The sequence below is a fragment of the Trachinotus anak genome, unplaced genomic scaffold, assembly GCF_046630095.1.
Source record: "Trachinotus anak isolate AG129_WGS33_773 ecotype Australia unplaced genomic scaffold, CSIRO_AGI_Tana_v1 ptg000005l, whole genome shotgun sequence".
Classification (NCBI taxonomy): Eukaryota; Metazoa; Chordata; class Actinopteri; order Carangiformes; family Carangidae; genus Trachinotus; species Trachinotus anak.
Genome location: NW_027273856.1, coordinates 21,810,436 through 21,826,563, shown reverse-complemented (window position 1 = coordinate 21,826,563; position 16,128 = coordinate 21,810,436). Strand labels below are relative to the sequence as shown.

The following is a 16,128-nucleotide window of genomic DNA, read 5'->3' as shown; positions in this document are numbered from 1 at the left end:
CTTTCTGGTATTAAAGCTGTTCTTTGTTTCTGTGAAGCAAATAAAATAAATCCTTGTTTTAGCTGCTAACGCTTTATATTATTGTGACCTAGAAACTGCTGACTGTTGACCTTTTTGTCTCCTCATGTGTTAGTAATAGCAGAGAAGATAAGAGAAGCTATTAGAAACCCTTTGAATTCTCCTTGTGGGCAAGACTTGAATCTGTTCTCTCCAGATCATTGATGAATCCAGTGTTTGACACTTGCTCATGATCATGATAATGTATTGACTCCTCATCTGTAATTTGAACTGCAGAAGTTGCCCCAGTTCTCTCCTCTCTTCCATTTTTTCCACTCACCTTTCTTCTGGTCATTCATACCAAACTTATTCTTAGAAGGAGGGCTGGGGGTGGTAAGGGAAGAGAGAGAACAAGCAGTCACTCTACGTGATGGTATCTGTCTCATTGATGACTGAAAACAAATTTGTCCAATAACAGATAAGCTCAGCTGTGGCTGAGATCCAAGAGGCAGTGCTTCAGCAGGAGCCCCGATTGACCAAAGCCATGATCCCCATCCCAACTCTCCACATCACTCTGCTAGTCACCCATCTCGCCAATCAGGAGCAAACAGACCTGTGAGTGGATGCTCATGCCAACCTATACACAAACATACAAATGAACTCAGCAGACACATGGTAAATGGTAACTTATATAATATAGTGCTTTTCTAGTGTTATCGACAACTCAAAGTGCTTTACACTACATTCCACAGTCGCCCATTCACACACATACAGTATGTTTAGGAATGCCTGTTGCTTACGCTACTTAATTAAATACAAGCTACTGTAGAATTGCACAACATGAATAACTCAAAGCAAGTAAAATAACAATAACATTACAGCACAGTTGTATTCCAAACATGACAGTATCTGTGTGACTTAAGTGGAAAATCTATCCCACAATTGGCTTAATTATGTTTTTTTTCAAATAGCAGAAACAGTGACACTGAAAGATTACAAGCTCACAGCTTTACTGATTTTTTTTTTTTTTTGGTACCATCAGCTGAACTGATGGTACCAAATTGCACTAAATTGGATCCATACTGTATGTAATACAGAAACAGCAACATTGACATGAGTCATTACTTAAATGTCAAACAACCCATTAGCTGGTAAAAGCTGGGCTTCAAATGTACAAACAAAACAAAATCCAATATTGGTGCTAGTAATTGATTGCAAGAGACCATATCTCAGTATAAATATACATTGCATTATTGATTAGTCCCTCCCCTAATGCACCCAGTTATCCATGAAGAAGCAAATCAATACTGATCAGCTTTTTGGCATACATGCACACATACACAGACCTGTGCTGTGCATTATTTTTCTACAGTGATTGATTGTTATGCTTTGTACCTAATCTGTGATTTAGGATCGAATAGAATTAACCCCCCCTCCTTTATCTTGTGCTCACAGCTGAACTGCTGAGCTTCAGTCAAACAGGGTACCACTCACATTAGCCACAATCGTGCTTTCTCATGTGATACCATCCATTCTCTGTGATACAGCACATTATCATAGCATCACACACCAGATAGCTTCACAAAGCCTTGTTGCAGTTGCGAATGCACAGACTGAAGTCAGTGCTTGAAGACGATGCAGTGCTCTGCAGTGACTAATTACCAGCATGCCACATTACATGCAGCTTCTGTTTTATGTTTTCCTCTCAGCACTTCCAGGAAAACTGATAGATAGCTCTGTAGATTATTCCAGCGATGGTCTTTGAAAATACTGTTGAAGAGGTTTTTAGGAAGGACAGTCACTGAACCTTTTATTCCAATTCACAATCATCAGACACATCAGTCAGAATAAACTGCCCCATTCTGACATAAATTGCATATCTTAAAATTTGTCCTGGTCTTTCAATTGGTTTTCACTTCTGAAATATTTATACTCTGACTGTGTTTGTTATCCCTTGAATGAAACATCAGAATTTCTTTATTACAGTAACATGTCTCATCTAAACTATACATTGCCAATGAAACTAGTATTCATAGTGTGGAAAAATCTGAGTAATTTGTGTGATTTTAGGCAAATTGAACAGCACTGAGTGCTAATACATGGTGCAGGAAAATGTATATTTCAGAGTGAAGTTATCTCATGAGAGAGTGCTGGAAATGATGGAGCAGTGTTATGTGTTGATAGTGATGCTTAATCTACATCAAGTAAAAGGCCGTGTCATTAGTAATCACTATTCTCTCGTTATGTAATATGAGAGGGATGGAGGGAGGGAGGCAAAGGATTAAGTTGTGAATTTGTGTGTGTGTGCGTGTGTGCGCGTCATTGTGTGTTGTGTATATTTCCTTTCAGAGCGGCAACCGTGCTGGCCCAGGTCGAGCCGGCACTGGCTGAGCTGCTGGGTGGGCGGGATCTGGTGCTGCCCTTCTCAGGCATCGGTCATTTCAGGAAGGAGGTGGTGTTTGTTGGGCTGGCCCCTGGACAACACAGACACACTCTGGATAGCCTGGCAGGTCAGTGACAAACGTTGAGCTTTTCACTCTCCTGTAATCGTCCAACACCTCTGTAAGTCTGTCACATTGATGTATAGGCTGTAAATGCTGAATTACATTTTGTTTTAAAAGTGGTTTTCATGCAGTATTTTTGGTAGAGGATAAATCGCATTATTCAGTGTTATTGTGATACAGTACTTGTCCTTTTCTGTCCCTGTGGAGGGAGGTCTGAACTTGGAGTCAGCTAAGGAGACCTGCAGCTGGTTGGAGGGGGTTTAGTGTCTTTCTTAAGGACACTTCTTCTGTTATGTCCTGGGGGCTTTGCTATGGGAGGTCACAGATTAGACAGCTTTAGGCTGTGACACTAACTCTCACACTCTTAAATTCAAAGTTCAGAGGTGGTCCAAGCCCTACTTAGGTTCGGAATGACCCGGAGATCAGGTGAAACAGTAGAGTTCTTGAAATAAGAAACAAATATAAGTTTGACTCTTCAATTGAAAATAAAACATGTATGTATATATGTACGTAAGCTTGAGTCCTTGAAAAGTCAACCACATGCACTCATTTGTTATTTAGTGTAACTACATCCTCTTTCTTAAACCAGAGAAAATGGATTTGGTGAAAAAATTTGATATTTGTGATCTTTTGTGATCTCTGTCGCTGTCATGTTATCATGTATTGTCATTTTACTTTCTTTTCATGTCACCTGTGTGTGTGTGTGTGTGTGTGTGTGTGTGTGTGTGTGTGTGTGTGTGTGTGTGTGTGAGTGAGACACATCCACTTACATTTGTCCTTTTACATCATTAAATTAGACTGGAGGTGAAGGCAGAAGCATTTGCGTTTATGTTTTTGTGTTGTGCCTAAGGCAACAACATTAAGCCAACATTTCTAAGAGGATTCTCGCTCTGTTGCTCTTGTGACACCAACACACACACACACACACACACACACACACACACTAAATGAGCTCACATTTGCTTACTACTTTCCATTTCCACTCTAAAACATCAGGTAAAGAAATATCAGTGTAGACACATGCATTTGTCCACACTCACACAACACAACAGAGACTTTATTAATGTGCATGTGATCCACAATGTGTTGTTTGTGTCTAGCTATGGGGGAGTTGATGGTGCTCATGAATATATATTCATTTCTACCATATTTGGCTATTAGTGATGGCCAAGCTGAGACAAAACCCAAAAGGCATTTCATCTGGGCCTGATAGAACATAATAAATGAAGTGAATTAATCTTTTAGAGCCAAAGCTAGAAGGTGCAAAGTTGTTAATAAAAACTTCTGCAATCAGAGTTTGAAGGAAGTTTTGTTTTCCTCCCATTTGGTGTTTATATTCACAAGATCTAAAAAGTTATTATTTTGAATTGCATGAAACTGTTTCATTGCTAATCAGGTATCGAAGCTAAGATTAACTTTTCATACCTAATTGTCAGACAGGGTTGCATTGGAGGTGGGTGTGTCCTCCTACCTAACGATGTGGAATTTGCAGCCTCTAATTGGATTTACGTTTCTCCATCAAAGTTTCTGAGCCTCTCAGCAGACATGAGAGGCAGACCCTCCATAATTGGCCCCGTCAAATGCAGTCAGCCCCAACCCTTGAGTGATTAAGTATGTTCTGCAGTGAGCCTGAAGTGTGCCGAGAAAGTATTAATAGAAACAGTTTTGCTTAAGTGCTCATTTAATCTTGGCGTTTTGAGGGAATGTTTGCCTCCAGTGCGTCGAATAAAATATGACTGGAATTTGGCTTTAAACAGCCCAAAGCTGCAAAAATACAGCAGCATCTCTGTAAGGTCAAAAGAGGTCACTGCCAATGAATGTGAGTTTGAGTGTGCTCTAGGAAACAAAAGAAACACACATATCCATATATGCTTCAGACTAGTAAATAAGTTGTATTAACAAAGCTAAGTTATGGCAGAAGTCATGTCCATATACTTCTGTTCAAAAGAACATTTATTTGAGAAACATTAGTCTTCAGTTCGCATCACCTTTTCCTACATAATGAAATATTTAATCAAACCAGCTGTGATATCGAGTTTCGACCCCAACTATGACATTTTTAAAAAGATTAGAGGGACTTTGTCATTTTATTTAATGTATTGTTTTTAAGCTCTTTTAAAAGTATTAAGTGGCTTTGAAGTATAGTATATAAAATACAGAGTCTTGAAATTCTTAATATTAGGGGTGGGTTTAGGAAAAAAAAAGTTATAAGGTTTCAAGATGTTCAAATAACACAAAATTTACTGTTTCCTTGACATAAATTGACACAATAAAGTATATTTAAAATAATAGATTCTTATTATTAGTACTGTGACCAAACTGCTGGTTTTAATAACAAATGGTGCTTCCTATCACAAACCTCTATTTTTAAATCTGACATGAAAAACAAAACAGCGACATGAAAAGATCACAAGCAGAAAGTCCACGTATTGTTGTTGATGGAAGAGTGAAATAAGGATGAGGCAGGAAGTCAGGCTCTCCCATCCTCTCGTCTGCTCTCTCCGCCACTGTTATTGATTATGCACTAACCTTTCTCTCCCTTTACAGCGCCTCATCTAAAAATACCTCGATGGTTTCCCTCTAAACCTCATCAGTTGGTGTGTGCGTCTTTGCCCGTGTGTGTCTGTCCTTGGAGGTTGTTTGTGTATCAGTGCTTGTGCCCTTGTTCATGTATCTGTCTTTGTCTGCGTGGCCAAATGATTCTTCAGCGAAAAGCTTTTTTTCCATCCCCTCACACACGTTCTCAGCCAAACGATTTGCTTCTTCCATTACGGCTTTTACAAGAGTCCATAAAGCAGATTTGAGATGGTTAATTTGGAGGAAATACTTGTGATGTTATTGGTATGAATCTATTTAATGTCCTGTCACCTCCCTCCTTTCTCTGTATGGTAACATTTTGCATTATGTTATTACAGCCCTCCTCTTAGGCCTTATTCATAAATGGTTGATCAAGTTTTTAAAAAACTCTGTGTATGTTTGTTGCAGAGTTGTTGCGAAGCCGTTTTGAGGAGCAGGGTCTTCTGCAAGGAGACAGTCGTGGGTTTGAACCCCACCTCACCATTATGAAGCTGTCCAGAGCATCAAAACTACGATCCCAGGTATGTACACGTGAGCTTATATGTACACTATTACTAATATCTTGAGCATCATGTTAGCCAGTATCAACTTTAAAAAAAAATATGATTATCAATCCAACATACCTTTTGCTGTGGTTGTAATGATTTTAAAACTGAGACCTAAACCACAATACAGACATCCACAATCTTGTGTCACGATACTGGAAGACAGAACCGCAATACTCCCCCCTGCAGTAGAAGATTAGGCTATCTAGTTTAATTAGCTCAAGATGGAAATATAATGTAATAACTGTGAGACTGCAGATGCCCTGGGCACATTCAAGTCAGCAATGTGGGAACATTTTCATTTTTTTCTCACCACTAAAATAAAAAAATAAAAAAAGAGGTATGAACTGAGCCATGAATTTGGGAAATCGTTACACCTGGTCCTTTTACCACCAGTGTTTGACAGATTGTAATGGCATTTTTATACTTCAATTTAAATTCCCCATTAATTTAATTTTAATTTAGACTAAGAATACTAAATGTTGAGGTAGTGCAGAGACCCTCCTCTCCTGTGTAAAGGGAAATACAGCATGTCCCTTCACATTGGGATGTCATTATTATCAACTAACCTGAGGCAGATGTGTTCTGCATTCACAATACACCATGTGTGGAAATAGCTCATTGATTTTTTATTTTTTTTTGCCAAATCATGACATTAACTATGTATCATGTTCTTCAGATCCTTCAGTTGTAAAGTTGCACTGGCACATTTTGATTTTCACCGACTTTTCATTCTTTGCGGGAACATGATGCATTTTTGTGCTCGCATACACAGTCCCACATTAGCTTACTTTCTCATAAGCTGACTAAGAGAAGCGGCAAACAGCTGCAGTGTTACACCTCTGTCTTCAGCCAGCTAACCTCCCAGTGACTGTAAAATGTGTCACCCAGTAGTTAGTCTCCAAATTATTGTTCCAGTCAAAATTACGAGTGGGAGTAACACACCTGCTGTGGCATTTTAAAAGAAAACTGAGTGTGTGTAATTTCATAGTTTATCACGTCAAGCTAAGAGCCAGCTATTATATTGGGATGGTTTAGGATATGGTATGAGGGAGGGAGAGAGAAGATGGTGTTGTGACTGGGGAAATGGGTGTGAAACAGAAAAGGATATAAATAAGAGGGAGGAGGGAGTGAGGGGTGGAGAGGACAGAAAGATAAGCAGAGATGAGCAGTGGTCAGGAGGGGAGAGACAGAGGAAGGACTGCATCTATCTTTTTTTTTTTCCTTTGACACCTGATGACATCTTATCCTGCCTGGCGCCTGCCGGGCTGCATTGTTGTCCTCCCCTAGTCTGTATGTGTGTGTACAGAGTTTTGTGTGTCTCAAGGATGATTGTGCATGTCCTAAAAAGCGTGATAAACATGACATAAACAGAATGTTCCCTGTGTCTCATAGGGTATAAAGCGTGTGGACCCAGCCCTTTACTCCAACTATACTAACAAGTAGGTGCTTGGTTTTTCATCAGTCTTTGGGCAACCAAATACACCCACAAATGTTTCAGGGTCAGTTCTTTGCAACAGGTGCAGTGGCTCATTGTGTAATGCAGCAACATTTTAGTCAATATATGCATAGTAATAGAAAATAAATACTTATAAATCCATTTCTAAGTATATGTCAATCTTTTAAAATTGCCTATGTACTGCTCCATGTAGTTAAATCTGGTTGTCAGTTTTAATTTGACTGATCACTTGTGTGAAGTGGCTGTAATGACTGACATGTGCCTGTACTATCTGCTGGAGGCATCAACACTCTCCTCCGTCTTTTATTTTCTCATACTCACTCGGTCTCTGTCACTCAGGTTTTTTGGAGACCAAAAGGTGGAGCGGGTGGATCTTTGTTCCATGTTGAAAAAGAAGCAACAAGATGGCTATTACCACACTGAGACTTCACTACAACTTGGTTAGTGCACACACAAACAGGGCCATATTTTGTGTGTGTGTGTGTGTGTGTAGCAGGGGTCTCCAACCTTTTTTTAACTCTGAGAGCTACTCATGTCTTATATTACTGGTTACATTTATTCATATATTGTATAAAAACACTCAAACTGATCTGTAAAAAAAAAAAAATCAGATGAATAAGATGATTTAACAAGTCATCAGATATCAATATCCAAAACTCACATTTTGCGACAAAAACATTTGAAACTCACTCTGGCGCTCACACTTTACTGAGTGGAGCTGTGTTAAAGTTTGTACTATGCATCCAAGGTTTGTAGAGACTATATTCTCAGAACCTTTTGGTGAGATACTGTAAAGCAGGGACTGAGTTGTTGTTAGCTTGCGAGCCTCATGTTAGAGACCCCTGGTGTATTGTGTATCTGCCTATCAGTTACAATATTGAGCCACCAGAGGGAGCTGTGAGGTAATTAGTTTTCTGTGGCAGTGGGGCAAAATATGCTCGGAGTTTGGGGTTATACTTTTTTATTTGTTTGTTTTTATTTTTCATCTCTGTCAGTGACTTTGAAGGGGACTCATGTGTTCATTCTGTTCTGTTTGTGTCTTTGCCATTCAGTTGGATGTCTGAAACTTAAGTGGAATTATTTTTAAATTGTATTTTCCATACCAGTTTTAAAAAAAAGAAGTTTGGAGTGCTGGTTTTATGAGTCAGGGGTCATATTTTTGATTAGGTTTATATAACAGAATCACGAAGCTAAAAGAGAGGTGAACAGGCCTCATCAAACACAGTGGGGCGTATCCAAACTCCTTTCCATTTTAGACATTACCACCATGCTGGTTCTTTCAAAAGTTGTCACTGGCAGCTCTAATGGCCACTGAATAGATGGCATGATGATGAGCACTGAGATGTTGCAGTATTGGATTAAAATGTTAAACAATTGATGTAAGTGGGACATGTATGCACATCCCCTAATGTACACTCTCTGATGTGTAGAAGTGAAGTGTGGAGAAAATGGTTCAGTTTTTATTACAGTTTGTAGATTTATTCTGACTCTATTCTAACTGTGTTGGCAGCAGCACACACATTCTTGTTGTCTTGGTCCAGAGTTGGAGTTTTTAAATGGATAGAGGAAGTGCTCAGATCAATGAGACTCCCTGTGCTGTGGCTTAAAATGTGGCATAGATTAAATCAGTATGTTGCAGAATTAAATCAGCAGATTCCTCTATTGTGTCTTTTGTGCTGCCTTGTTATTGAGCTTGTAAAAGACCTGCTATGGAGCAGTTCACAGTATGTTACTGTGTAGCCCCACATAAACTGGAGATGGCGCTGTTGATCACTGGAGGACTTGGGATGTAGCCAGACAGGCAATATCTTTGTGCTCATGGTGTCTAGCAAATGCTGGAGCTTTATAACAACATGCTAGGAGCTAACAGGTTATTTGATCCCTATAAGAAAACAACCTTGTGGAAGATTATTTACAAATGTATTGCATGTTTTGTGTGTTCACTGATAAAACAACTTGTCCATATCACATTTCGAGCAGCCACTTTTTGTTGAACATCTCATCTAAAACAGCCTATTACGTCTGAAATGTCTTGCCAGTATTGTAACTTGATGCACCTAAATTGGAGGCAGAGGTGGCAGCTTTTTCAGGGTCTGTTTCTTTTTGTAGAAATGTTAGAAAATAGGAACCATGCCATCTATTTTGTGTTGAATGTTATGACGTGAAATCAGCGACTGTACCGTCTGCCAGAAAAGCCAGACTTGAGAATCCCTGCTTTGAACTTTTAACTAGCACGGGCTGTGATCATGTTCAAACCAGTTTTATGATGATCACAACCATATAAGCCGACAGACAAACCCAAACACATTTTTATGCAAGCTGTAGCCAAAAATAAGCTTGATGTGTCACCATTGTGGCTTACAGCTGGCTGAAATTTAGGAAGATATGTTTATATGCATTTGTCTTTCAGGATCACAAATAGCCACTTAAATATACATGAAGAAATTATTGCACTGTTACCATGGAGTTAACAGGGTTAGTGTATACCTCTGAGTACACATAAGCATACGCAAATGTGCACACACAGTACACAGTATATAATGGATTGACAGGGACTCCCCAAGTCCCTCTGTCAAGTAGTTACACTAATTGCTTTGTATACGGGTGTGTGCGTGCCTCTGTGTGTGTGTGTGCGTGTAAGAGCTGTCACCATTAGAGGGGCTAGGCTGTCACAATGTTTTGTGGATCACTGGGCTGTCTGAGAGAGACAAAGAGCGACAGTGTGTGTGTGAGAGTGAGACAGAGCAGGGAGGATGTTTACCTCACACTTCTCATCATCAAAAAGCTTGTGTTTTTCTCAAGTGCTTTCCCACAACAATGCATACATATTTAAAATGCGTGAACTCAGCACTACATCCACTTCTCTGATATTATGATGCTGTCTGTGAGTGAAGTGATAGGAATTAAGTGTCATCTTTAAGCTTATGAGTTACATAAGTCTTTTAAACTGAGTCTGTGTACATTTCAAAAGAAGAAATATCACCGTCGCTCTCCTATAAATGAAAAGCTGGATTCATGGAAATCAAACACGTCATTGCTCAGTTCACTTCACTTGGTTTTGCCACTACAACCTTTTTGGCCTGGTGACTTATGGTGGCTAATGTTTGCAACTTAAGATAGATATTAACAAGTAACTGACATTACTGAGTTAGTTTGCTAACTTCAACTCTTTGTTACACTGTATTTTAACATGTCTCAGATCTTCAATGGTTCAATAACAAAATAGTAACAAAGAAGGTAAAACTCACTGCACATGAACAGGAAGTAGGTTTGTCATCTCCTGGATATGGTCCCATCCCACTCTCTCTGTCAGATCACCTAATGATGGTGTCTCAACAGAACCTCGGGAAATGAAAGGAAATTCAACGCGAGATTATTCTGCAGTTGTTACTTTTACATCCACAGAGGCCTCTGTTCAGGAAAAGTTACACAGTTCAAATGGTTAATGGTTAAAATGGTTAAAATGGTTAGTTCTCATATAGTTTTAATAACGTTTTAATAGAACAGCGACTCTCCAAATCATGACCAGGACAATCATTACAATTAATAAAATGAATTTACAACAGTTCTGATTGGCATTTAAGTTTGTGCTTTTTGTGCTGAGCTCTTCATTAAGATATCAGTTGACCATTAGAGGAACTGGAGCCTGAAGCACATGCTGGTTGCTAAACTTATAATTTTGCCACCAGGTCATAGTTGATGTGAAATAATAAAATCAGCTCCTCTGAGGCATTGGCATGCACACAGTGTGTTGCTTAATCAATACAGGATAAATTTAGCCTTTGAGGGGTCACCTAGGACAAATTGCACTCTCAAACATAAAGATACACACTTGCGGTGAACACAGTATCACGGCTGTCACAAGAGAGAAATTCTAATGGGGAGACAGAACAGACACTGTCACATCCCAATCTGAATAAATTACTAATTACAACAACCACAGCACTTTTTTAGATTGATATGCATCTCTCCTACCTTCTAACTACACAACTTCGACAAACATTATAGAAGACATCCTTTTTGGTGTGATGGACTCCCTGTCGTGAGCGACTTTCACAGCGCACCAACAGGAATGTAAAACAGCGACTGTACTGAAGGTAACACGTTCATCCATCTAAAACACATGGTTTGAGAGTGGCCACCATCAACACTAGAACTCTAAGTCTCTGTAATTTGAAGCCAACACGTGAGTGAGGCCACACTCTCTCTACTGGAAAGCAATTACTCAGCCAGCACACAGCAGTCTTATTGCTCATCGTACTCAATGATGCAGCGGGGGATTGACTCCTTATCTCACAATTCAACTAATTTGAGTCAAAAAATCACTAATAACATGAATTATTTAAATTGCTGGGCAGCTTATTGCATCCTGTTAATTTCCACTAGCTTCTAGCTAAATTACTTATTAATTATCACATATAAATAACATCACACATTAGTCATTGTATTCATAATGAAATATAGACCTTGTTGGTAGACTTGGAAAACCTAGTTTCATGTATCCTCTAAACTGCACCGCTGAGTTTGACACTGCTTCTTACATGATATCATCCTGTCACGCTGAGTAAATTACACCAGAGAGAGCAATGGCTGCTGATTTAACGGAGTGTTAGTGGGTTTATCCTCTCCTCTTCCTCACAGGGTGCCGCTGAGGTTCAGTGTGCTTTCTCGCTGTGGTCAGTGTCTGATTTCGTGTGTGTATATGTTAATCCCACAATCAACAGTACAACATAATCTACTACAAGCCCCCAATACACAACCTGGTAGGGTGTGTTTGTGTGTGGGGATCAGGGAGGAGGCCAGAATATACAGACGATGAGAGAAGAAGGGTGAAAAGAGTTTTTCTTGGATATATGTGATTCAAGTTCAGGTCCCAAAACTCTGAGGGAGGCAGTCACTTCTTCTGCAACAGAGGAGCAACTATTTTATCTGTTTACAGAAGCTCATGTTGTTTTAACATGAACAGCAAAATGAATGGTTTCAACTCCTTCCTACTTTCTTTTTTTTTTTTTTTTCTTCTCTTGTCTATATACTAAAGAAGAAAGGTCATGAAATATTGTGTTGCCTGGTCCTGTTTAGACAGATGGGTGAGAGTTAATTACTCAGAACAAGGCTTCTGCTCTGTTGGAATGTGATGTTAATGTAAGCAGAAGAATGGACAAGTGTGTTTATGAGAAAGATGGTCCCGTTTAAATTGTTATCCTTTAGTTAGCCCGAGGACATGTTTGCAGTAAGTGGACATTTGGTGGATGGAAGGTCAAAGAAATGAGAGTGAAATTGAAATGTTTGTGTTCTTACACACACACACACACACACAGACACAGAGAGAAATGGTCTGTGTGATGTGCAAAATGGAGATAATACTCTTTGAGTGCACTGGTAGGTACCCTCTAGCTCCTATCGTGACCTATTACTATTTACTGTTTGAGAAACTCACACCCACAGCTTTACATACAGAAACATACACTCACCAGACACTTTATTAGGTACACCTGTTCAACTGCTCATTACCACAAATATCTCATCAGCCAATCACATGGCAGCAACTCAATGCATTTCGTCATGTAGACATGGTCAAGACAACCTGCTGAAGTTCAAACCGAGCATCAGAACAGGGAAGAAAGGTGATTTAAGTGACTTTGAACATGGCACAGTTGTATGTGCCAGATGGGCTGGTCTGAGTATTTCAGAAACTGCTGATCTAATGGGATTTTCCTGCACAACCATCTCTAGGGTTTACAGAGAGTGCTCTGAAAAACAGAAAATATCCAGTGAGCAGCAGTTCTCTGGGTGAAAACGCCTTGTTGATGACAGAGGTCAGAGGAGAATGGCCAGACTGCTTTGAGCTGATAGGAAGGCAACAGTAACTCAAATAACCACTTGTTACAACCAAGGTATACGGAAGAGCGTCTCTGAATGCAGAACATGTCAAACTTTCAAGCAGATGGGCGACAGCAGCAGAGGACCACACCGGGTGCCACTCCAGCTGCGAAGAGGAAACTGAGGCTACAATTTGCACAGGCTCACCAAAATTGGACAATGGAGGATTGAAAAAACATTGCCTGGTCTGATGAGCCTCTGCAACATTCAGATGGTAGGGTCAGAATTTGGCATCAACAACATGAAAGCATGGATCCATCCTGCCTTGTATCAACGGTTCAGGCTGGTGGTGGTGGTGTTATGGTGTGGGGGATATTTTCCTGGCACACCTAGTGACAACGGAGCATCATTTAAACGCCACAGCCTACCTGAGTATTGTTGCTGACCACGTCCATCCCTTTATGACCAAAGTGAACCCATCTTCTAATGGCTGCTCCAGCAGGATAACGCAGCCACAAAGCTCAAATCATCTCAAACTGGTTTCTTGAACATGACAACACACTCAAGGACAGATGCATGTGGTTGTTGTTGCTCTATGACATTTTGGTATTTTATTGAGATAAGGTCACTCGCTTCTGCACAGACTGTGCCGCGCGGCTTTTTCCGGTAAAACCCGTCTTCAGCGCTGCTCACTCTCCAGTCGCCTGCCATGAGCAAGAGGTGATACAATTTGCTCATTTGTATGTAAGTGGGCTAATTTCTCGCCTCAGAAATACTGAATCACGAGACAGCAACATTTGATTGGCCAGAACTGAGGAGTCGAGCATTGTTTCACAGTGTTCAGGGATTATTGATGCCTTAAATGTAAAATGTAGTGTGAAATTCCTAAAATGGAGTTACTGGTTTACAGAGGCCACAGCTAAACATAGATCTGCTCAATCAATTATACAAAATCTGTGTGAAAAATGGATTCTCTGTAGTGTAACAGTTAATTTCTTTTTGGGATTCAGTAAGTCAAATTAATTTCTCCCTATTTGTCTAATAGGAGGAAGTACAACAACTTGTTGTACATCTGGAAAATTATAACAAAAAGCTTTGAGCCTTAAGTATAATGAACGCTCTATCTGTTACTGCTTTAAGGCTTCCCTCATGGAAAGATCGACACACCACCACTGACTCTGTTTCTAATAATTAATGGTATTAGGTGGACTCAAAAACTCCCTCATCCCTCTCCCTCTAATTCATAAGAGTGAGAATCTGAATTTCTAATTCATTACAGAGAGCATCTGAATAAGGTCTTTGTTGTGTATTGTGTATCCATCTCAGACCACAGGGGCATTGCCAAAGTTTGTTTGGTGATAGCAGCATCAAACAGGGCCGAGGCTTAAGTAATCTCAAGTCCTGAAAAGCACCACAGGACGTAATCATACAATTGAAGCAAGAGCTGTTTGAAGGGAGGAAATAATAATGGCAATCCACCAGCTAGAAAGCTATTTTTAGATGGAAATTAAAAAGCCTTGATTAAATGTGCACTGCAACAAAGGAGCTCTCACTGGTGGTACTGGTGGGCCTGATGCCTGGTAAAGTTGCGTTCACGTCATAATGTTTAGACTGTAATTATGAGAAATGGAGTTGGAAACAGCATCAATGTCAGCGTGTTGTGAGCCTCTGTGTTGTGAGAGTCGCAGATATCTCCCACCTGACGAAAATAACTGTTGAATTGTCAACAAACCACTAGAAAATGGCTGCAAAGCTACAACCAGAGGCATATACATCTACAGCATTAATACAAGTTATGCAATTTTAGATGAGCGGTACACTATGATTTCACAGGACACTGACCTGCTACACATACATACCACTGTCAGAGTTACTGAATTACTCTAGCGTCCTAAACACGCTAGAAGTAGCAACAAGGCCCTGCTATTGCTCTTCAAATACAGGTTAGCAACAACATTAAAGCTTGTACTTAGTATCCAAGTGTGTTATCTCATGTCGATATCTAAATCTGCATTGAGTGGAGCAAACAGTAAGCACCTGGCAACTTAGTGCTTGCAGTAGTGAATGTTAAGAGGATAGAAGAAGGGCTGGAGTGAGATTAAGTGGATGAGAAAAGACGGGACAGAAGGGGGACAGAGGTGGGCTAGAGAAGAAGGAGAAAGGAGCAAATAAAGTGGCAGTGACTAAATGGACAGAAGGACATGAGAAGGAGATGGAAGAGGATAGAGCAAGAAATTGGGAGATTCAACAAGAGCAATAGATGAGTGTGGGAAGAGAACAGAGAACCAAAAGAGAGGGGGATAGGTTTGCAGGAGCAGTAGAATTAAACTGATAACAAGGGTGAGAAGAGACGATAGCATGGCTAGACAGGCGGCAGGAGAAAATTAAGAGTCTGAGTGAGGGTGACATTAAAGAGATGAGCGAGTTGAAGTTTGATATTAAAGGGAGGGTGAAGGGGAGGCGGCTTGGTTCAAGACCAATTAAAATATTTTCCTCAATCTGTTTCTCTAACTGTCTAAATATTTAATTCTAGCATTGATCAGTTTTAAGACTTATTTAGATCAGTTCTGTCAAACATTTTAATAGATACTAATTATCCAGGAGCCAAACTTGTTTTGCTGCAGCACTCGACACTTAAACTTTGAAGCAACCAGTTGTGTCAGGGAACTTGATCAAGCAACGTGTTTGTTTTCATATCTGTAAGTCTTCATGATGAGTTCGTCTGAAAAAAGAAGCTCAAAATCTTACAATTAACCCCACGTTACCATAGTTTGCTATTTTCTGATTCAAATCTAATTGCCACAGTGATAGGAATAATGCAGACGACCTCAAGATGTCATAGAAATACAGACCCACAGCAGTTAAGAGAAAAATCCCACCACCATGTATGATTGAGTCAGAGAAACAGGGCAGTTGTGGGATTTTTTAACCAGGGCCTTATTTTTCCATGTTTTTGGATGTAAATGATTGATAAGGACAAAATTCTTTGCAATCAGTCCAGTATTGAGGACGAACAGATTTATCCTCAACAACTCAACAGCTGCTGCACTGTAATCAAACAAGGTGTTTGTCAGTGTCAAAGTGGTTGTTTTTGCCACTGACAGGTTCAGATTATTATCCTAAGTTCCCTTTAGTTTAACCTTAGCAGCTGTTATATCGCCGATCCACCAGACTCCATTATCAAAACAGTCATTTTACCTCGCTGAACACAGGAGTTGCTGCTCTG

General features: G+C 39.9%; 1 protein-coding gene across 2 annotated transcripts in view; it reads left to right on the top strand.

The window, feature by feature from the left end:
- Positions 1 to 16,128, top strand: part of LOC139621951 (A-kinase anchor protein 7-like) — a 42,687-nt gene that overhangs the window by 2,475 nt on the left and 24,084 nt on the right. For both annotated transcript variants that reach the window (XM_071478944.1, XM_071478943.1), the window contains exons 5-9: positions 476 to 612; positions 2,347 to 2,507; positions 5,487 to 5,599; positions 7,019 to 7,065; positions 7,422 to 7,522. In XM_071478944.1, the coding sequence (XP_071335045.1) occupies positions 476 to 612; positions 2,347 to 2,507; positions 5,487 to 5,599; positions 7,019 to 7,065; positions 7,422 to 7,522 (559 nt within the window). The remainder of the gene's footprint in view (positions 1 to 475; positions 613 to 2,346; positions 2,508 to 5,486; positions 5,600 to 7,018; positions 7,066 to 7,421; positions 7,523 to 16,128) is intronic.